Below are 21,923 nucleotides of genomic sequence, written 5' to 3'. Positions count from 1 at the left end.
GGCCTCCCGCCGCCTCCCTATCCCGGGGCCGCGGGGCCTGAGCTCCAGACCCCCAGCCGCCATGCCGGGCCCGCAGGCCGGGAGCAGAGCCCGTGTGTACGCCGACGTGAACAGCCTGAGGAGCCGCGAATACTGGGACTATGAGGCGCACATCCCGAACTGGGGGTAACCGGGGGCGCAGGGGTCCGGGATGGGACGACACATTGCCTTACTGGGGGGCACTGACTGGAGGGGAGTATGGAGAGGGCTCTGACTGGAGGGGAGTATGGAGGTAGGCGCTGACTGGAGGGGGGGCGCTGACTGAAGGGGAGTACGGAGGGGGGCACTGACTGGAGGGGAGTATGGAGGTGGGCGCTGATTGGAGGGGGGCACTGACTGGAGGAGACTATGGAGGGGGCGCTGACTGGAGGGGGTGCTGACTGGAGGGGGGAACTGACTGGAGTGGAGTACGGAGGGGGGCACTGACTGGAGGGGAGTACGGAGGGGGGCACTGACTGGAGGGGGGCACTGACTGGAGGGGAGTACGGAGGGGGGCGCTGACTGGAGGGGAGTACGGAGGGGGGCACTGGAGGGGAGTACGGAGGGGGCACTGACTGGAGGGGGGTACAGAGGGGGCGCTGACTGGAGGGGAGTACGGAGGGGGGCACTGACTGGAGGGGAGTACGGAGGGGGCACTGACTCGGGGGTACGGAGGGGAGTATGGAGGTAGGCGCTGACTGGAGGGGAGTATGGAGGGGGGGCGCTGACTGGAGGGAGTACGGAGGGGGCACTGACTGGAGGGGCGTACGGAGGGGGCCACTGACTGGAGGGGCGTACGGAGGGGGCCACTGACTGGAGGTGAGTACGGAGGGGGCACTGACTGGAGGGGGAACTGACTGGAGGGGGAACTGACTGGAGGGGGAACTGACTGGAGGGGGAACTGACTGGAGGGGAAACTGACTGGAGGGGAGTACGGAGGGGGGCACTGACTGAAGGGGAGTATGGAGGGGGGCACTGACTGGAGGGGAGTATGGAGGGGGGCACTGACTGGAGGGGAGTACGGAGGGGGCACTGACTGGAGGGGAGTACGGAGAGGGCACTGACTGGAGGGGAGTATGGAGGGGGAACTGACTGGAGGGGAGTACGGAGGGGGGCACTGACTGGGGAGTATGGGGGGGCACTGACTGAAGGGGAGTATGGAGGGGGGCACTGACTGGAGGGGAGTATGGAGGGGGGCACTGACTGGAGGGGAGTATGGAGGGGGGCACTGACTGGAGGGGAGTATGGAGGGGGGCACTGACTGGAGGGGAGTATGGAGGGGGGCACTGACTGGAGGGGAGTATGGAGGGGGGCACTGACTGGAGGGGAGTATGGAGGGGGGCACTGACTGGAGGGGAGTATGGAGGGGGGCACTGACTGGAGGGGAGTATGGAGGGGGGCACTGACTGGAGGGGAGTATGGAGGGGGGCACTGACTGGAGGGGAGTATGGAGGGGGGCACTGACTGGAGGGGAGTATGGAGGGGGGCACTGACTGGAGGGGAGTATGGAGGGGGGCACTGACTGGAGGGGAGTATGGAGGGGGGCACTGACTGGAGGGGAGTATGGAGGGGGGCACTGACTGGAGGGGAGTATGGAGGGGGGCACTGACTGGAGGGGAGTATGGAGGGGGGCACTGACTGGAGGGGAGTATGGAGGGGGGCACTGACTGGAGGGGAGTATGGAGGGGGGCACTGACTGGAGGGGAGTATGGAGGGGGGCACTGACTGGAGGGGAGTATGGAGGGGGGCACTGACTGGAGGGGAGTATGGAGGGGGGCACTGACTGGAGGGGAGTATGGAGGGGGGCACTGACTGGAGGGGAGTATGGAGGGGGGCACTGACTGGAGGGGAGTATGGAGGGGGGCACTGACTGGAGGGGAGTATGGAGGGGGGCACTGACTGGAGGGGAGTATGGAGGGGGGCACTGACTGGAGGGGAGTATGGAGGGGGGCACTGACTGGAGGGGAGTATGGACGGGGGCACTGACTGGAGGGGAGTATGGACGGGGGCACTGACTGGAGGGGAGTATGGACGGGGGCACTGACTGGAGGGGAGTATGGACGGGGGCACTGACTGGAGGGGAGTACGGAGGGGGGCACTGACTGGAGGGGAATATGGGGGGGCACTGACTGGAGGGGATTTGGAGGGGGGCATTCGCTGGAGGGGAGTACTTACTGGAAGGGGACACTGACTGGAGGGGGGTATGGAGGGGGCACTGACTGGAGGGGAGTACGGAGGGGGGCACTGACTGGGGAGTATGGAGGGGGGCACTGACTGGAGAGGAGTATGGAGGGGGGCACTGACTGGAGGGGATTTGGAGGGGGGCATTCGCTGGAGGGGAGTACTTACTGGAAGGGGACACTGACTGGAGGGGGGTATGGAGGAGGCACTGACTGGAGGGGAATACGGAGGGGGCACTGACTGGGGAGTATGGGGGGGGCACTGACTGAAGGAGTATGGAGGGGGGCACTGACTGGGGAGTATGGAGGGGGCACTGACTGGAGGGGAATACGGAGGGGGCACTGACGAGGGGAGTATGGAGGGGGCACTGACTCGGGGGTACGGAGGGGGCACTGACTGGAGGGGAGTACGGAGGGGGGCACTGACTGGAGGGGAGTACGGAGGGGGCACTGACTCAGGGGTACGGAGGGGGCACTGACTGGAGGGGAGTATGGAGGTAGGCGCTGACTGGAGGGGAGTATGGAGGGGGGGCGCTGACTGGAGGGAGTACGGAGGGGGCGCTGACTAGAGGGGAGTACGGAGGGGGGCACTGACTGGAGGGGAGTACGGAGGGGGCACTGACTGGAGGGGAGTACGGAGGGGGCACTGACTGGAGGGAAGTACGGAGAGGGCACTGACTGGAGGGGAGTATGGAGGGGGAACTGACTGATGGGGAGTACGGAGGGGGGCACTGACTGGAGGGGAGTATGGAGGGGGGCACTGACTGGAGGGGAGTATGGAGGGGGGCACTGACTGGAGGGGAGTACGGAGGGGGGCACTGACTGGAGGGGATTTGGAGGGGGGCATTCGCTGGAGGGGAGTACTTACTGGAAGGGGACACTGACTGGAGGGGGGTATGGAGGGGGCACTGACTGGAGGGGGGTACGGAGGTGGGCGCTGACTGGAGGGGAGTATGGAAGTGGGCACTGACTGGTGGGGAGTACGGAGGGGGCACTGACTGGAGGGGAGTACGGAGGGGGCACTGACTGGAGGGGAGTATGGAGGTGGGCACTGACTGGAGGGGGCGCTGACTGGAGGGGAGTACGGAGGGGGGCACTGACTGGAGGGGAGTACGGAGGGGGCACTGACTGGAGGGGAGTACGGAGAGGGCACTGACTGGAGGGGAGTATGGAGGGGGAACTGACTGATGGGGAGTACAGAGGGGGGCACTGACTGAAGGGGAGTATGGAGGGGGGCACTGACTGGAGGGGAGTATGGAGGGGGGCACTGACTGGAGGGGAGTACGGAGGGGGGCACTGACTGGAGGGGATTTGGAGGGGGGCATTCGCTGGAGGGGAGTACTTACTGGAAGGGGACACTGACTGGAGGGGGGTATGGAGGGGGCACTGACTGGAGGGGGGTATGGAGGGGGCACTGACTGGAGGGGAGTACGGAGGTGGGCGCTGACTGGAGGGGAGTATGGAAGTGGGCACTGACTGGTGGGGAGTACGGAGGGGGCACTGACTGGAGGGGAGTACGGAGGGGGCACTGACTGGAGGGGAGTATGGAGGTGGGCACTGACTGGAGGGGGCGCTGACTGGAGGGGAGTACGGAGGGTGCACTGACTGGAGGGGAATACGGAGGGGGCGTTGACTGGAGGGGAGTACGGAGAGGGCACTGACTGGAGGGGAATACGGAGGGGGCGTTGACTGAAGGGGAGTACGGAGAGGGCACTGACTGGAGGGGAGTATGGAGGGGGAACTGATTGGAGGGGAGTACGGAGGGGGGCACTGACTGGAGGGGAGTATGGGAGGGCACTGACTGGAGGGGAGTACTTATTGGGTCCGACCCCCAGCGGACGTATGGAGATGGCCACAGGCTGATATGGGGGTGCAGTGCACTTGCAGTATGTGGCGCGGGGAGTAGGATGTCTGGTTGCTGCTTGGTATTTTCGGGCGCCGCTCGTCTCCTGGGTCTTAATCCCGTTCTTCTTTTTCATTTCAGGAACCAAGAGGATTATCAGTTGGTGCGGAAGCTCGGCCGTGGGAAATACAGCGAGGTGTTCGAGGCCATAAACATCACCAACAACGAGAGGGTAGTAGTGAAGATCTTAAAGGTGGGCACATCTACTCCGCCCCTATTTTCTGACACCCCACCCCCCCCGGCCGTTTTCTGTCTCCCTCCCCCGGCCGTTTTCTGTCTCCCTCCCCCGGCCGTTTTCTGTCTCCCTCCCCCGGCCGTTTTCTCCCCCCTGATATTTGGGTTTTGCAGCCGGTGAAGAAGAAGAAGATAAAGCGAGAGGTGAAGATCCTGGAGAACCTGCGGGGAGGCACCAACATCATCCGCCTGCTGGACACCATCAAGGACCCTGTGGTGAGTCCTCCCCCATGAGTATGTGACCCCCTTCTCTGCAGTGGCGTGTGGGGGTGGAGGGAGAAGAATGATAGGGGTTATATTCTTCCTTCTATCTTTCTTCCATAGTCCAAGACTCCAGCTCTGGTGTTTGAGTACATCAATAACACAGACTTCAAGGTGAGTGCGGGACAGAGCGAGATGGTGGGGGGGGGGGCCGCGCTGCCTTCTGACTGTTTCCTTTGCTTCTGTAGCAGCTGTACCAGATCTTGACAGACTACGACATCCGCTACTACATGTACGAGCTGCTGAAGGTACGGTGGAAGCTGACGTCAGTCCAGTCTATACTCGGGGGGAGGGGGGGGGGGGCTCAATGGTCAGTCCTGTCAGTACACAGGGGGGTCTCTATGGTCGGCCCTGTCTATACACTGGGGTTCTCTATGGTTGTTCCTGTCTGTACACGGGGGGTGGGAGCTCAATGGTCAGTCCTGTCTCTACATAGGGGGGGTCTCTATGGTCGGTCTTTTCTGTACATGGGGGGTCTCTATGGTCGGTCCTGTCTGTATACAGGGTGGTCTTTATGGTCTTTCCTGGCGGTACACAGGGTGGTATCTATGGCCAGTCCTGTCTATACACAGGGTGGTCTTTTTGGTCGTTCCTGGCAGTATACAGGGTGGTCTCTATGGCCGTTACTGGAGGTACACAGGGTGGTCTCTATGGTCCGTCATTTTCGAACACATGGTGGTCTCTATAGCCGGTCCTGTCTGTAAAAGGAGGGGTCTCTATGGTTCGTCTTTTCTGTACATGGGGGCAGCACGGTGGGATAGAATTATTTCTATTAGAGCGTTAGTGCATGGTTTAAGCAATTATTCCCTGTACTAAAGAATTGGTATCCTTGCAAGGAGTGCACCTGTTCTACAATGTTCAACTCAGTGCTTACTTAGACATACTTGCAAACAGTTTCCCCTCCCCGTTTTTCTTTTCTATCTTTTATTTGGCAAAGGCTGTTCATCAATATGGCAGCCCAGTACAAGAAGCAGAGCAAAGAGGCTCTGACCGACCTCTGTGAGCAAAAAGGAATAGAGACGACTGACAAATCCAAGGAACTGCTGATACGCTCCTTGGTCGAGCAGGACATAGAGCAAAGTGCTGGAAGATCTGGGCAAGGAGAGAGTCCACCTCAAATGGACTTACGACAGCTGGGAACACGTGATCCCAATCTGCGCATGCAGCTTATTCTACAGCACCGACAGGCTGAGAGAGAGGCTGCAGAACGCCAGGACCGGGCTGAGAGAGAGGCTGCAGAACGCCGGGAGGACAGAGCTTTCCAGCTTCAGATGGCTCAAATAGAGCAGGGTATCAGTCCTCAGCTAACCCCTTCCCAAGGAGACCACGTGTGGAAAACTTCCCTATGATGGAGAAGGATACAGACTTAGATACTTTCCTTCGGGGGGGGGTTGAAATAACCTGCAGGCAATACCATCTACCCCGTGAGCAGTGGGCCCAGTACCTAACCCCTGGGTTGAGAGGCAAAGCCCTGGAAGTTTTTGCTGGCCTCCCACCAGAACTAGATGGGAACTATGAGGCCATAAAAGAGGCCCTGATCAGGAAATACAACCTAACACCAGAAGTGTATCGGAGAAAGTTCCGGAACCTATAACGTGGATCAACTGACAGTTATGCGGATGTTGTAAGCACCTTGAGGACCACGTTCCACCTATGGATCAGGGGACTTTCTGTTAACAGTTTTGAGTACTTAATGATTCTAATGGTCAAGGATCAATTTCTTCACCTGTGCCCCACGGATGTGCGACAATTTGTGTGTGATCGGGAGCCACAAACTGCGGATCAGGCTGCAAGGATTGCAGACTGCTATGTGGCTAACAAAGTGCCTGAGGTGCGGAAGCCATCGGGATTCAGCTGGAGGGGAGGTAAGCCAAACGGGGACCCTTCTCCCTCTGCCGGCCGATCACCAGTGCTGTCCAAGCCCACCTTCTGTGGGGCCCCAGGGAATAGACATTCTCTAGGCGATGCACGCCGGTGCTTCTCCTGCAACAAAGTGGGACATGTTAGCACTGTCTGCCCTGATAGGGAGAAACGCACAACCACAAAGCCGTCTGTGTCCACACCATCTGTCCTCTTTGTGGTCGGCTCTGATGCAAGGGCTAATGAGAACTGTCACTGTTGGCAATAAAGTCACCATTGGTCTCAGGGACACCGGGGCCGAGGTGACCCTGGTGCGTCCAGCCATGATAACCCCTGCCGATATAATACCAGGAAAGACTATGTCCATAACCGGGATTGGAGGGGTCAGCCCTGCCGTGCCATGGCCCGTGTGTACCCGGACTGGGGAGCAGGGAAAGGATTGAGAGAAGTGGGAGTATCAGAGGCTATTCCCACCAATGTGTTGCTAGGCACAGACCTGGGGAGGATGGTGTCCCACTATGTTCCTCCCTTGCAAGTAAATGCTACAGAGAAGGTGGAAGCAAGTGACCCACCTGAGATCTCGTGCGAGGAGGGAAAATGTCCCAATGCACAGGACTGTAAATATGTGTCAGCTGTGACCCGGAGTCAGGCTGCGGCTCAGACTCAGGCCCAGAGATTAGAGGATGAGTCTCAGACAGAACTGCCAGAACAGGAGACCCATACTGTGGCCCCGGAGCCTCCTCACATGGCAGACCCACCAAGGTCCATGATAGCAGACACTGAAGACTCAGCTTCAGATCAGGCCTGGCAGTCACACTAGGCCAGGGCCTGCAGGCTGACAGAGCTTCCAGGAGGCCCTGCGGACAGATGTCAGTCTGGAGGAGCTCAGATGTCTTGCAGACCGACCCCCTGCTGTTTCTGACAGAGTATACTGGGACCAGGGCAGACTGTATACAGAGACACTCGCCACGGATACTACAGAATCTTGGGACTATGAAAGGCGGACGATACTACAGAATCTTGGGACTATGAAAGGCGGTTGATCGTCCCTTATCCATTTAGGGAACAATTACTAAGAATTGCCCACTAAATTCCTCTGGCCGGACACCTTGGAATACAAAAGACTAAAGCTCGCCTGACACATAACTTCTATTGGCCCAAGATGGGGACAGATATTGCCAATTACTGTCGATCATGTGTAGTTTGTCAGAGTTGGAAAGTCCGGGAATACACAGAAAGCTCCATTGATACCAGTGCCTGTGATCGATGAGCCTTTCCATGAGTGGCTGTGGATATCATAGGACCACTTGCAATCCCTAGCAGCTCTGGCAAAAAGTACATCCTCACAGTGGTGGACTATGCTACACGACACCCGGAAGCTGTGGCACTGTCCTCCATCCGAGCAGACAAAGTGGCGGATGCTTTACTGACTGTGTTCTCTCGTGTGGGTTTCCCCAGGGAAATGTTAACCGATCAGGGAACCCAGTTTATGTCCGAACTGATGGAATGCTTCTGCGCGAAAATACAAGTACAGCATGTTGTGGCCAGCGCCTATCATCCCCAAACCAACGGACTCTGCGAGCGGTTTAACGGAACATTAAAGCAAATGCTGAAAATGCTGGTGGAGACTGAAGGGAGAGACTGGGAGCGGTACCTCCCCCATCTGTTGTTTGCCTACAGAGAGGTACCCCAGGCGTCTACTGGATTCTCCCCTTTCAACTGGTTTATGGGAGGAGGGTCAGGGGGCCACTTGATTTGATTAAGGACTGTTGGGAGGACAACCCCAGAACTACTGGAGTATCAGTGGTTGAATATGTACTGCGGCTCAGAGAGAAAATGCAAAAACTGAGCAACCTGGCCCATGAGAACGTTACACAGGCCCAAATCAACCAGAAGGTCTGGTACGACCGTAATGCCAGACTGAGGGCCTATGAAGAGGGACAGAAGGTTTGGGTGTTGGTCCCTATGTTACAGAATAAACTACAGGCCGCATCGGAGGGACCATACACTGTACACAAGCGGCTAAATGATGTTAATTATGTGGTGACACTAGATGAGCATGCAAAGTGTCAGAATGTATTTCATGTGAATATGCTGAAGGCTCATCATGACAGGGAGACCTGTGTCTTACCTGTCTGTAGCCTGCCTGAAGAGGGGGAGGCTGATCTGTTACTAGATGTGGGGGCCGGGACTCAGTACATGGAATCCCTGGAGTCAGCAGAGTTTAACCCTGAGCTATCCCACATCCGTCTGAGCTGATGGGGGCGCTCAGCGAGTTCACCGAAGTCTTCACAGGGGAGCCTGGGAGGACACACTTAGCAGTTCACCATGTGGACACTGGTACTAATCCCCCAGTACGGCAGTCTGCATACCGTGTATCAGCAGAGGTGAAGGCACACATGAGGGAACAGGTAGAGGAGATGCTGAAACTCAAGGTGATACAAAAATCCCAGAGTGCCTGGGCCTCGCCTGTGGTTCTTGTCCCAAAAAAGGACCGTAATACCCGGTTCTGTGTAAACTACAGATAATTAACTGTACTGACTACATGTGAGGTCTACCCCATGCCGAGGATAGATGAGCTGTTAGAGCAGCTAGCTAAGGCATCGTACCTCACTATCATGGACCTAAGTAGGGGATACTGGCAGATACCCCTGACCAGAGAAGCTCAGGAGAGGTCTGCATTTATAATACCATTCGGGCTGTTTGAATTTCTGGTGATGCCCTTTGGTATGAAGAATGCCCCTGCCACCTTCCAGAGGTTGGTCAATGTGATGGTTTTGCTGTCGCTTATCTTGATGACATAGCCATTTTTAGTGATTCATGGGAGGTACACCTCGTACATCTTTCTCAGGTGTTGCAAAGGCTTAAAACTATTGGTCTTACTGTCAAGCCAGGGAAATGTCAGGTAGCCATGCGGGAAGTACAATACCTAGGACATCGAGTGGGGGGTGGACTGCTAAAACCTGAGCCAGGGAAGGTAGAAGCCATTACTGCCTGGTCCACACCAAGAAGCAGGTACTGTCCTACCTGGGTACGGCTGGCTACTATAGGAGGTGTCACGAAGTGACTGACCCGGTATAAAACGACCCAACCATAGGTCTGTCACAAACAGCACAACACACAAGGGAACACCGGGGACACAATTACAACGGTGGGCCCTGTCGGTAGGGACTGGGGGAATGGGCACCTCCTGCACTGGCCTGCAGATGTGCCCTGATCTTGCTACCGTCCCTATACGGGTTCTTTCAACTTGTTGCCGACCAGGGTACCTAGTCCCTCACTTGCCCTGCACCTATCCCTAAGTAAGGAACTGACAGGTGAGAGCACTGGTCTCACCGCTGCACTAATACAACACGGGGTAAGGAAATACAAGGTAAAGGAAAAAAACACTTAGCTTAATGCTGCAAGGCACAGCACAGTGGGAAGAAACACCCAGATTCACCGGACACAGCAGTAAAACAACTGTTCCCAGCAAGCTCCTACTCCCAGCTTGGTCGCTGTAGAATGAATTAACACCGACAGCTGATGAGCCAGGTGACCTCTTAAAGGATGGATGGAGTGGTCACCACCAACATCAGCTGACCCAGCAGCAATGCAATGCAATAACACCAGCGGCCGCCGGGTGGAGAAAACTGCATTAACCCCCGATGACCAGAAAGGAAAAAAGTTCTTAAACTGAGGGAAACCAGATCTGCCACAAATCCAAAATTGGATCGTGACAGTACCCCCCTTTCAATGAAGGGCCTCTGGACCCTCAACACCAAACCTCACCAGTAAACAACCTATAGTGGGGACGTCTCGATTCACCAGAGTTAACCTGGTCAGTCTCCTGACCCTCAGGTTTACGGTGGACACAGCACGATGGAGATGACAACCTAGGCGGCACAAATCTCCAGAGCGCTTACCTGTGGAATGAGTTGTGTATGGGCATTACTGAGGGTAACTCCAGCTGGTAAGTCTTCGGGCTGACAATGGCTGACACCCGATATGGCCCGATTACCCTCGAACTCCAGATTCCAGTACCACACTTCCACCTGATATTTTTGGTGGACACCCATACGTAATCATTCACACACAGGTCCGGACCTGAACGTTTATTTTCACGCATGCGTCTGCCACAAGATGGTGAACTCTTAACAGAACCGACAAGAGAGGCGTACCCGTGTCACCAAACTCATACCCCCTCTATGCACCGAGGGAACCACCACCCTCCTCTGACCCCTCCGCCTAAGAGGTCTTTGACATACCGGGTGTGGAGAAACGGGGTCAGTGGGTGCTCTCGTCCGCTGGCCCGGCTTTCTTTAGCAAGACTGCATGGACCACGGCTCATACCATTGAACGCCCGCTCTATCTCCCAGTGGGCAATATACTACACAGACAGCACAGGGTTAAGGTAAAACAGTGTGGCAATACTTTATTGAACCACAACACACAATAGCAAACAGAACAATTCCCCCAATTACCCCAAGATGGTGCACATTACAGGGCCTCACCCTTCCGCTGACTCGCCGAGATAATGGTAGATGTTACGTCCGAGCTCCCAGGGTCGCTACTCCATCTGTGAATGCACGCAGAGAGGAGGTAACGACAAGCGTAGGGAGATATCCGAGAGCAGTCCTGTGTTCTTCAGCCGGGTCCGACAGACCCTCGGCTAAGATCCTGAAGAGTCTTTACAAGGTCAAAAGCCAGTTGACATGATGTCAGAGCTCCCAGGGTCGCTACTTCATCTGTGGATGCACACACAGAGAAGAGGTAACGACAAGCATAGGGAGATGACCAAGAACTGTCCATAGAGTCCATACAAGGTCCAAAGCCAGTTGACACGAGAGCCACCACCTGGCTTATCTGACCATCTCCATTGAACCAGGCGACCAGCGGGTCCCAAACCTGGCTTTCTCCAAACATATCCATGGTTCAGAGATGGTCACTGGATCAGATCTGTGTCCTTCCAACCGGAGCCGAAAACCCCTAGGTTGTTTCCTATAGAATCATAGATCAGTGTCCCTCGTGATGGTGCCATGATGAATTGGCTGCAGTCCTTTCTCTTGTCTGTTGGGTGGTTTGCAGAATGTCTGGCTGGTAGCTCTGTGTTACTTCAGTCTCCCAGGATGTGATCTCTGAGTCTTTTTATACCCAAGGCATGTAAGCTAGTTTTAGAATTACCCAGGGTCCTTCAGTCCAACATCAAGAAAAGGTAAACAATGGTGATGGGATCAAGGTAGCACTATTAGCATATCAGCACACATCAATAAACAAAGCTTAACACACTCTACGTACAGTCACTATTAAGGCTGAGTCACACATAACGATATCGTTAACGATATCGTTGCAACGTCACGCTTTTGGTGACGTAGCAACGATCCCGCTAACGATCTCGTTATGTGTGACAGCGACCAACGATCAGGCCCCTGCTGGGAGATCGTTGGTCGATGGGAATGATCAGGACCTTTTTTTGGTCGCTGATCACCCGCTGTCATCGCTGATGTGTTCACTTGTAACCAGGGTAAATATCGGGTTACTAAGCGCAGGGCCGCGCTTAGTAACCCGATATTTACTCTGGTTACCATTGTAAAAGTTAAAAAAAAAAACAGTACATACTCACATTCTGATGTCTGTCACGTCCCCCGGCGTCCACAGGGTTAAAACTGCTTTCGGCATGAGCGCTGCTAATATGCTCGCGCTGCTGCCGAGAGCTTCCCTGCACTGAATGTGCCAGCGCCGGCCGTAAAGCAGAGCACAGCGGTGACGTCACCGCTGTTACTGCCGGCGCTGTCTTCAACGATGCCGAAGTCCCCCTGCAGCACCCGGGTCAACACCGACAGTCAACACCGACAGTCAGTTGATGAACCAGGTGACCTCTTAAAGGTTGGAGGGAGTGGTCACCACCAACATCAGCTGACCCAGCAGCAATGCAATAACACCAGCGGCCGCGGGGTGGGGAAAAGTGCGTTAACCCCCGATGACCAGAAAGGAAAAAAGGTCTTAAACTGATGGAAACCAGATCTGCCACAAATCCAAAATTGGATCGTGACAGGAGGTTTGTACTAAGCTACAGTGCTCTGACCAAACCGATAACTGATCTGACCAAGAGGAAACTTCCCAAAATTGTCTCCTGGAGTCCTCAGTGTGAGGAATCATTTTCTGCCCTAAAGTAGGCATTGGTTAGTTCACCCGTCCTGCAGGCCCCAGATTTAACTCGCAGGTTTGTAGTGCAGACAGATGCCAGCACCTATGGGCTAGGTGCAGTTCTCAGCCAGGTGAACCAACAAGGTGAAGAGCACCCAATTCTGTACCTAAGCAGGAAACTCCTGCCCAGATAAGTGGCTTATGCCACCATTGAGAAGGAATGTTTTGCAATTGTGTGGGCTCTGCAGAAGCTGCAACCATACCTCTGTGGGTGCAACTTCACCGTGATAACAGATCATAACCCATTGAGTTGGCTCAACAGAGTAGTTGGAAAAAACGGGAAATTGCTTAGATGGAGTCTGATATTACAGCAATATGATTTCACAATTCAGCATAAGAAAGGAATCGATCAATGTTGATGGCCTATCTCGCCAAAGTGGCGCAGAACCAGATATGTGCTCGGGAGCTGACCTATAAGTCAACCCCCATGCGCGTTCATAAGGAGGGAGGTGTAGTGAAATATGTATAGGTATATATGTGTGTAGTGAAATATGTATAGGTTTATATGTGTAGCCAGCAGTAATTTAACATCTGTCCTGAGACTACAGGGGTCACAGCATATGTTGTCCTGGGAGGGCAGTCTGCTGTCTCCAATGTTGCCAGATGGCTTTGCTGGGAACCAGGAAAGGGAAACATTTCACACCTTCTAGCTACTTTGAAGAGAGATGTCAATTACAGCCTGACACTATCTGTGAGAAACTTTAGGCAAAGGGTGTTCAGAGGAAAATAATATATTCACTGGGGGAGCTGCTGTGGTCCAATCAAAAACAAGCAATTATAATATTAACCTGGGAGGCTGTTCTAGAAATCTGACCTCCAAGTTAACTATAAATTAGGCTCGTATGCATACAAAGTTGTTCACAGATTGAGGGCAGCCAAGCTGATGTGTTCCATTCCATATTCGTTCCCCCACCCCCTCGGAGCAGAAAGCAGACTACAAAGTTATAATAATAATAATAATAATTTTATTTATATAGCGCCAACATATAGCGCCCTGCTGCTCGCAAGCTTACAATCTATGAGGAAAAGGGGAGACACAAGAGGTGGATGGTAACAATTGCTTTAGTTATTTGGACCAGCCATAGTGTAAGGCTCGGGTGTTCATGTAAAGCTGCATGAACCAGTTAACTGCCTAAGTATGTAACAGTACAGACACAGAGGCTATTAACTGCATAAAGTGTATGAGAACATGATGGAGGAACGTGATTATGTTGTTGTTTTTTATTAATAGGCCACACAGGGATAATTAGGTTAATGCGTTGAGGCGGTAGGCCAATCTGAACAAATGAGTTTTTAGTGCACGCTTAAAACTGTGGGGATTGGGGATTAATTGTATTAACCTAGGTAGTGCATTCCAAAGAATCGGCGCCGCACGTGTAAAGTTAGCTATCTCTGTAAGTTTTCTCCTGTTTATTTTCATTGTTTTGCATATTTGTATGTCTTATTACCATGTTTTATACCCTTTTTATTGTAAGCACTGTACCTTTTCTATTAAAGCTTAAAACTTTAATAAGTCTGAACCTTGTATGCGGTAAAGAATCCATAGCCTTAAACTGTGTGACCCTGCTGATTGGCAGACAGTAGTAGTAATATTCCGGGACTCATCGCCCGTGTGTTCAGTGAGTGGTGGCAGCGTGTATGAGCGGGTGTGTGGCCTGGGTCGGTGTGTGATTTATGCTCCCATTACAGCATAGGACAGGTTGAATGCTGGACTGAGAGAGGGGAGATAGATTAACCCTTACCGGCGCAACCCCAAGTTGCGTGCTAAGAGCGGGTAAGTGACAAATTGGTGGCAGCTCAATGGGATCCGTGACAGGGAGGTCTCTATGGTCGGTCCTGTCTGTATACAGGGTGGTCTTTATGGTCGTTCCTGGTGGTATACAGGGTGGTTTCTTTGGCCGGTCCTATCTATACACAGGGTGGTCTTTATGTTCGTTCCTGGCAGTACATGGTGATCTCTATGGCCGATCCTGTGTGTACACAGGGTGGTCTCTATGGCTGTTACTGGCGGTACACATGGTGGTCTCTATGGTTGGGTAATGTTTGTACACAAGGTGGTCTCTATGGCCAGTCCTGTCTGTATATAGGGTGGTCTTTATGGTCGTTCCTGGTGGTACACAAGGTGGTCTCTATGGCCGTTACTGGCGATACACAGGGTGGTCTCTATGGCCGTTACTGGCGATACACAGGGTGGTCTCTATGGCCGGTCCTGTCTGTACACAGGGTGACCTCTATGGTCGTTCCTGTCTGCGTGCAGCTCTGATAGCAGCACATTGCTGTGGTGGGAGAGGATCTGTTGCCCGAGTTTTGGCTTTGTGAATGTGTCCTGGCCCCCAGCTGCAGACCTTCGGCATCTTGTGCATGTAGTCATGGGCGCTCCTTGCTCTTGCAGGCCTTGGATTACTGCCACAGTCAGGGGGTGATGCACCGAGATGTGAAGCCGCACAACGTGATGATCGATCACCAGCAGAAGAAGGTAGGGTCGTATGACGGCGGCTGACCAACAGACACTGGCGGGGGGCCGAGCATCACGTGACGTGTCTGACGTGCGCCCTGCAGTCATGTGGGATATTAACCCTTTCTGTCTTGCAGCTTCGTCTCATAGACTGGGGACTGGCAGAGTTCTATCACCCCGCGCAGGAGTACAACGTGCGTGTCGCCTCACGATACTTCAAGGGTCCGGAGCTGCTGGTGGATTATCAGGTAAGGAGCGGCATTGTGGGGCGTGCGTTGCTGACTCGTACCGAGCTGACGCCTGCTGTGCTCCGCAGATGTATGACTACAGCCTGGACATGTGGAGCCTCGGGTGTATGCTGGCCAGCATGATATTCCGCAAGGAGCCGTTCTTCCACGGTCAGGACAATTATGACCAGGTGAGTGTGGAGATGGGGGTCACGTCCAGATCCCCCGGGAGTTGCCGCCTCCAGTACTTTCATATTATTTGTATTAAGGATTACAAAGAGTCAGTTATGTAGCAAAATACAGAAGTCAATGCGCCATCTGCTTTATGGCCTGCTGTGAACAGCTCTAAAGAGGGTTATCTGTGGAAGAGCAGACATGGCGTCTGGGCTTCGGGGGGTATAGGGGCCGCCAGGTGACACTCGTCTTCAGGGGAATTGGAGCAGGCTTCATTTTGTGAACGGCGTCGATCCTACAGTTATAGGAGACAAAAAAAAAAACAAAACCCAAAAGACATAGACTAAAAGACAGAGGAATACTAGGCTATGATATGCATATATATATATCTTTATTTTAATAGCAGATGGTCAAATTACATAACATAATTAAAAAATAAAAAGTGCACCACAGGACATATAATAGTATTATTAATTAATAAATAATTATACAATAACCCACAATATAATTAAAAGGTGACCTGATGCTGGAACAACGTAGAATAATTAATAATAAGTGAAGGTGGAATGGTGAAAAACTTCCAATATGTTACAAAATATATTGTTTGAAATTTTAAAAAAGTGCATCAATCATTAGCATATAAGTAGATAATAACAAAGTGCATCAATAGATAAAGTGAACAAGTGCCACAGCAATCATAAAGTGTTCACACCGGTCAAGTATAAGTACCAGAGCCAGTATAGATATCAGAGCCACTGCTCTGCCAAAGCCAAAATAAGTGATTAAAAAGATAACAATATACACATACATGTAAACATATGACCCAAACCCATCTCACCAAGCCAAGGGATGGGCTACACTCCAATCAACTGTTGAACATAAAGATCCATAGAGCAACTATTAAGGTGCATATTGAATCAAGAAGTGTTAGGCTTTTAAAACGTTATAACTTTATTAATATACAAAAACTACACACAATAAAACACAAAGTAAAACAATGCCTCATCAACTTGAAAAAAGTTTTTGAAAAATTTTTTTTTTAAATATTATGGCAGAAAAATGCAGAAAAATTCAAAGGCTAGCAGGAGCAAACGGTAATAATGAAATTTCTATAGTTAAATTTAATCTGACCCAATAGTTCAATATAGTGTGGTTACATAGTTGGGTAAATACCGCTGGAATTTATCATGTCCTTTAATAGTATTTGATGTAATAGGAATATATTGCAGCACCTTATCAGTACACTAATACCCGAGCTTTCAATATTATGAAGTTTAAAAGGTTCTTACAGGACAGCTGCAGTTACTCAATTTTGTAACATATAAAAATGGACTAACACAGTAATTGTGCTCAGCAACACAGTATTAAGTCAGAGCACTGTGCATAGATTTCAGCAGTAGGTTTCTGAAAAACAAATGCAGACAAGCCGGCCTTTAAGTCACACAATGCAATGCAATCTCCATGTGCACCTGTAAGGCAGCAGCTAAATTCCTTTAGTATACATCATAACAACAACGAACACCAATGAATTCAAGGCGTCACTTTGCCAATGTAAAATAAGTCTTGCAAAGACAAGATCCGCTGCTAATCAATACATGGCATATGCGAATGGAAAAAATAAACAAAAACCACAAAAATACATATTACCTGGCAGTATAATGCGATGCTATGCTTCCTGCTGCCAGCCACGTGAGGCACACCAGTCTCTGCCTAACCCCCAAAAAAAAAAAACTTTGTGTTTTATTGTGTGTAGTTTTTGTATATTAATAAAGTTGTAACGTTTTAAAAGCCTAACACTTCTTGATTCAATATGCACCTTAATAGTTGCTCTATGGATCTTTATGTTCAACAATATACACATACAGGATACCTTTAGGGGTTAGTGTCCGTGTGCACAACGCGCCCCGACGCGCGTTTCGGTAGAATTTCCTTCGTCAGACAGTTGTGTTATTGTCCTGACTATAGGGGTCAGTGAAGTTCTGGTCTGTAACAACACAGTAACCGGCCGGGGATATCTGCAGGATCTCCCCTCTCTTCTGACTACTGGAAAATAGCAGTTATGGCTCCGGAGAGTAAAGATGGAAAATAGCCGAGACAGAAAGGGGGTAAAGCTGTTCTGCCATCATCAGCTCATTGTGCACAGACGACAGCCGGGGTGTAATCATGTGCCCCTATTATCGGGGGACACAGCAGCTGCTCCTCATCCTTTCTCTCTTTCTGCAGCTGGTGCGCATTGCCAAGGTATTGGGCACTGACGAGCTGTATGGCTACCTGAAGAAGTATCACATCGAGCTGGACCCGCACTTCAACGACATCCTGGGACAGTGAGTACGGAGCTCTGCGCCTTGTATCTCTGCCCTCTGGGGTCACTGGGCTCTGGCGGCTGGGTCCCCGGGGTCATCGCGTTTTGTCGGCTGGGTCCATGATGCTCACGGTTCTTTTCTCAGACATTCATCGTCTTTCTCCTCAGACATTCCCGGAAGCGCTGGGAGAATTTCCTGCACAGTGAGAACCGGCACTTGGTGAGTGCGGAGGCCCTGGACATGCTGGACAAGTTACTGCGCTATGACCATCAACAGAGACTGACTGCCCGAGAGGCCATGGAGCACCCATACTTCTGTGAGTCCTGATAACAAGTGTCCACTATGATACTGACAACACCCTTCTTCCATCACCCTCCTTTATTGTTGGGGTCCCACCATCTTCCTGTCAGGTGGCCCGTCTTGGCCCAGTCCTCTTCCTGTCAGGCTGCCTGCCTTGGCCCCATCCTCTTCCTGTCAGGCTGCCTATCTTGGCCCTGTTCTCTTCCTGTCAGGCTGCCCATCTTAGCCCCATCCTCTTCCTGTCAGGCTGCCCGTCTTGGCTCTGTCCTCTTTCTGTCAGGCTGCCCGTCTTTGCCCCATCCTCTTCCTGTCAGGCTGACCACCTTGGCCCCGCCCTCTTCCTGTCAGGCTGCTTATCTTAGCCCCACCCTGTTCCTGTCATGCTGCTTGTCTTGGCCCCGCCCTGTTCCTGTCATGCTGCTTGTCTTGGCCCCTTCCTTGTTCCTGTCAGGTTGTCCATCTTAACCCCGCCCTGTTTCTGTCAGGTTGCCCGTCTTGGCCCCACCCTGTTCCCGTCAGGTTGTCCATCTTAGCCCTGCCCTGTTCGTGTCAAGTTGCCCGTCTTGGCCCCACCCTGTTCCTGTCAGGTTGCCCGTCTTGGCCCCACCCTGTTCCTGTCAGGTTGCCCGTCTTGGCCCCACCCTGTTCCTGTCAGGTTGCCCGTCTTGGCCCCACCCTGTTCCTGTCAGGTTGTCCATCTTAGCCCTGCCCTGTTCCTGCCAGGTTTCCTGTCTTGGCCCCTCCCTGTTGTTCCTGTCAGGTTGCCCATCTTGGCCCCACCCTGTTCCTGTCAGGTTGTCCATCTTAGCCCTGCCCTGTTCCTGTCAGGTTGCCCATCTTGGCCCCACCCTGTTCCTGTCAGGTTGCCCATCTTGGCCCCACCCTGTTCCTGTCAGGTTGCCAGTCTTGGCCCCATCCTTTTCCTGTCAGGTTGTCCATCTTAGCCCCGCCCTGTTCTTGTCAGGTTGCCAGTCTTGGCCCCATCCTTTTCCTGTCAGGTTGTCCATCTTGGCCCCGCCATGTTCCTGTCAGGTTTCCTGTCTTGGCCCCACTCTATTCCTGTCAGGTTGTCCATCTTAGCCACTCCTTGTTCCTGCCAGGCTGACCACATTGGTCCTGCCCTGCTCCTCTCAGGCTGATCATCCAAGCCTTGCTCTGTTCCTGCGAAGCTGCCCGCCTTGGCCCCATCTGGTTCCTCTCAGGCTACCCATCCGGGCCCCAGGCTACGGTTGAATCACCTTGTTCTCTCTTTCCTCCTCAGATCCGGTGGTGAAGGAGCAGTCAGCGGCTCAGACAGACAGTAACGTGCTCTCTGGTAGCCTCTCCACAGCGCGATGAGAACAGGGGACTGTGGGTAATTCTCCTTTCTCCAGTCCCGGCCCCCGTGTGGTCCTGTCTGCCCCCTGACCGGCCTCTTTTTCCCTTGCAGAACGCCGCTGCTGATGTCACCTGGTTTGTGTGGGCGGAGCCAGGCGCGCTCGTCGCTGCGGTGGAGGTGGACTCTCGGACCCAGCAGCACCACAACCCAGTTCCCTTATTTTACTGAGATGATGGACAGGTCAGAGCCCTCAGCGAGCGCCGCCCTCCCATGGGGGCCGCACTGCCGCCCTACCACTACCCTCACCGGGGGCCACACCGCCGCCCTCCACACCCTGCTGAGGACAGGAAGCTTCTGTGTACCGTGATTTAACCCTTTGCCTTCTGGACGGAGTTTCCTTGTAGGGTTGTCAGATGAAACCAGGGTGGGCCGAGCTCTGCAACCAATCAGAGGCCCGGCTGCAGACAGCAGTGGAGACGGGGTCTCCCCGTTCCTGCGATGTCACCGGTGCCCCCTGAAGCAGCAATACCCCCCCAGCCATCGCTTCTCATGTTTTATAATTGACCAATACCCAGGGATGTTCTTAGTTCTGGTGCCAAGGCCCCGGCGCTGCCAGTCTTACTCTAGCTGGGCGTCTCTGCTGGTGGCGGGTGGTCTGCGGAGCCCCCGCCTGCTCTGCAGGGACGCGGCGTGTTATAAGCTACCTCGGAGCCCAGGTCCTGGTGTCTGCTCTGTGCAATGCATTCTGGGATGTGATAAATATACTCTGTGTGTGAAGGAAGCGTCTTGTGTCCGGCTGCTGCAGCACCGCCGCTCTCCACCGGGTGGTGCTAGAGCAGGACGCTCTGGAGGCACCACTGTCCTGGAGCGAGGAACCGGCTGTGGCCGCTCCCAGGTGGGGGGGGGGGTCTTAACCAGGTTGGGGGAGGGGTCTCTCCCTGGTTTGGGGGGAGGGGTCTCAATGTCTTATTGTTATCCCAGCCTGTGTGGATATAAAGGATCAGACCCTGGAGGACGGAAGCCCGGATATAAGTACCTCTGTAATTCACAATGGCGACAATTTCACATGCTGTGCTCCAGTCACCCCCAGAGCTGTTCTTCTGTTACATCATGTCTTATCCTCCAGTCACCTCCAGAGCTGCGGTCTCTATTCTTCTGTTACATCATGTCTTATCCTCCAGTCACCTCCAGAGCTGCGGTCTCTATTCTGCTGTTACATCATGTCTTATCCTCCAGTCACCTCCAGAGCTGCACTCACTATTCTGCTGTTACATTGGGTCTTATCCTCCAGTCACCCCCAGAGCTGCGATCTCTATTCTGCTCTTACATTGTGTCTTATCCTCCAGTCACCTCCAGAGCTGCACTCACTATTCTGCTGTTACATCGGGTCTTATCCTCCAGTCACCCCCAGAGCTGCTGTCTCTTTTCTGCTGTTACATCGGGTCTTATACGGGTGTCAGCCGCCCGCCGTTGTCACTTTCCTGGCTGATGTCAGGGGGCCCGGATACCTCATGGTATCGTCCGTTTCTCTTACTATTTTGTCTCCACAGATTCCATGACATCAGTTGGGGGCCCCGGGGGCCACGTTGTGCTCTGGCTCCTCCGTGTTGCTGTGATAGTAGCACAGTGTCTGCCGGACACAGAGGCCTAGTGAGGGTCGAGCCCTGAGGCCACAGACAATTGTCAGCATCTGATGATCGAGAACAATGGAGTCTTGTGTGATGGAGGGGCTGCTGCTGCCCCCTGAACTGTCCCAGATAATGGCCTCCTCACACCCCCGAGAATAAAAACCTCATTATAACAGCTGACGCCAATGGTCCCATATACCGATTATATACAGGGGGATGCTGGTTATATATGGGGGACTGTGTGCTGGTTATATACAAGGGGGAGGGGTGTGCTGGTTATATACGGGGGTATGCTGGTTATATACGGGGGTATGCTGGTTATATACGGGGGAGGGGTGTGCTGGTTATATATGGAGATGTGCTGGTTATATATGAGGGGGAGGGTATGCTAGTTATATACGATGGGGAGGTGGTGCTGGTTATATATATGGGGGAGGGGGTGCTGGTTATATATGAGGGGGAGGGTATGATATTTATATACAGTGGGAGGGGTTTACTGGTTATATACAGGAGGGGTGTGCTGGTTATACATGGGGTGAGGGGTGTTAAGGTTATATGAGGATATTGGAGGGGTCTATATAGGAGGAGTCTATATAGGAGGATATACAAGGGGTCTATATATAGTCTGTATATGAGGGGAATATAGGTCTATGCTGACAGCGTCCATGCTGGCCACATATACAGCTCTGGCAAAAATGAAGAGCCCACTGCACAGTTTTATAAAAATCGCTTCTCTCCATGTCTGACAGCCATTCCATTCCAGTGTCAGGTGAATTCCCACCAGAGGACACCTCATTCTACTTAATGTGCTTCTGATTAGGTGATCACCTGAACCAAATCTTATTTGACGAAGGAAAGTATAAAAAACCCTACTGT

The 21,923-nt window shown here is 53.0% G+C and overlaps 1 protein-coding gene across 4 annotated transcripts in view; it reads left to right on the top strand.

Annotated features, from left to right (window-relative positions):
• Positions 1 to 21,231, top strand: part of CSNK2A2 (casein kinase 2 alpha 2) — a 21,376-nt gene extending 145 nt beyond the window's left edge. The window contains exons 1-12 of one of the 4 annotated variants that reach the window (XM_077289012.1): positions 1 to 165; positions 4,183 to 4,294; positions 4,450 to 4,551; positions 4,660 to 4,710; positions 4,785 to 4,844; positions 15,035 to 15,118; positions 15,235 to 15,345; positions 15,414 to 15,515; positions 17,722 to 17,822; positions 17,969 to 18,117; positions 19,363 to 19,451; positions 19,531 to 20,196. The exon at positions 1 to 165 is cut by the window's left edge and continues 121 nt beyond it. In XM_077289012.1, the coding sequence (XP_077145127.1) occupies positions 62 to 165; positions 4,183 to 4,294; positions 4,450 to 4,551; positions 4,660 to 4,710; positions 4,785 to 4,844; positions 15,035 to 15,118; positions 15,235 to 15,345; positions 15,414 to 15,515; positions 17,722 to 17,822; positions 17,969 to 18,117; positions 19,363 to 19,439 (1,053 nt within the window). In that variant the 5' untranslated portion in view covers positions 1 to 61 and the 3' untranslated portion in view covers positions 19,440 to 19,451; positions 19,531 to 20,196. Of the gene's footprint in view, positions 166 to 4,182; positions 4,295 to 4,449; positions 4,552 to 4,659; positions 4,711 to 4,784; positions 4,845 to 15,034; positions 15,119 to 15,234; positions 15,346 to 15,413; positions 15,516 to 17,721; positions 17,823 to 17,968; positions 18,118 to 19,362; positions 19,456 to 19,530; positions 20,197 to 20,969 lie in introns of those variants that run through there. The other 3 variants (XM_077289011.1, XM_077289009.1, XM_077289008.1) reach the window with 3 other exon arrangements.
• The last annotated feature ends 692 nt before the right edge of the window (positions 21,232 to 21,923 follow it).

This window comes from Ranitomeya variabilis, chromosome 2 (genome assembly GCF_051348905.1).
Source record: "Ranitomeya variabilis isolate aRanVar5 chromosome 2, aRanVar5.hap1, whole genome shotgun sequence".
Taxonomy (NCBI): Eukaryota; Metazoa; Chordata; class Amphibia; order Anura; family Dendrobatidae; genus Ranitomeya; species Ranitomeya variabilis.
Note: the sequence above shows the minus strand (reverse complement) of the source record. Positions and strands in the feature narration are given on the sequence as shown.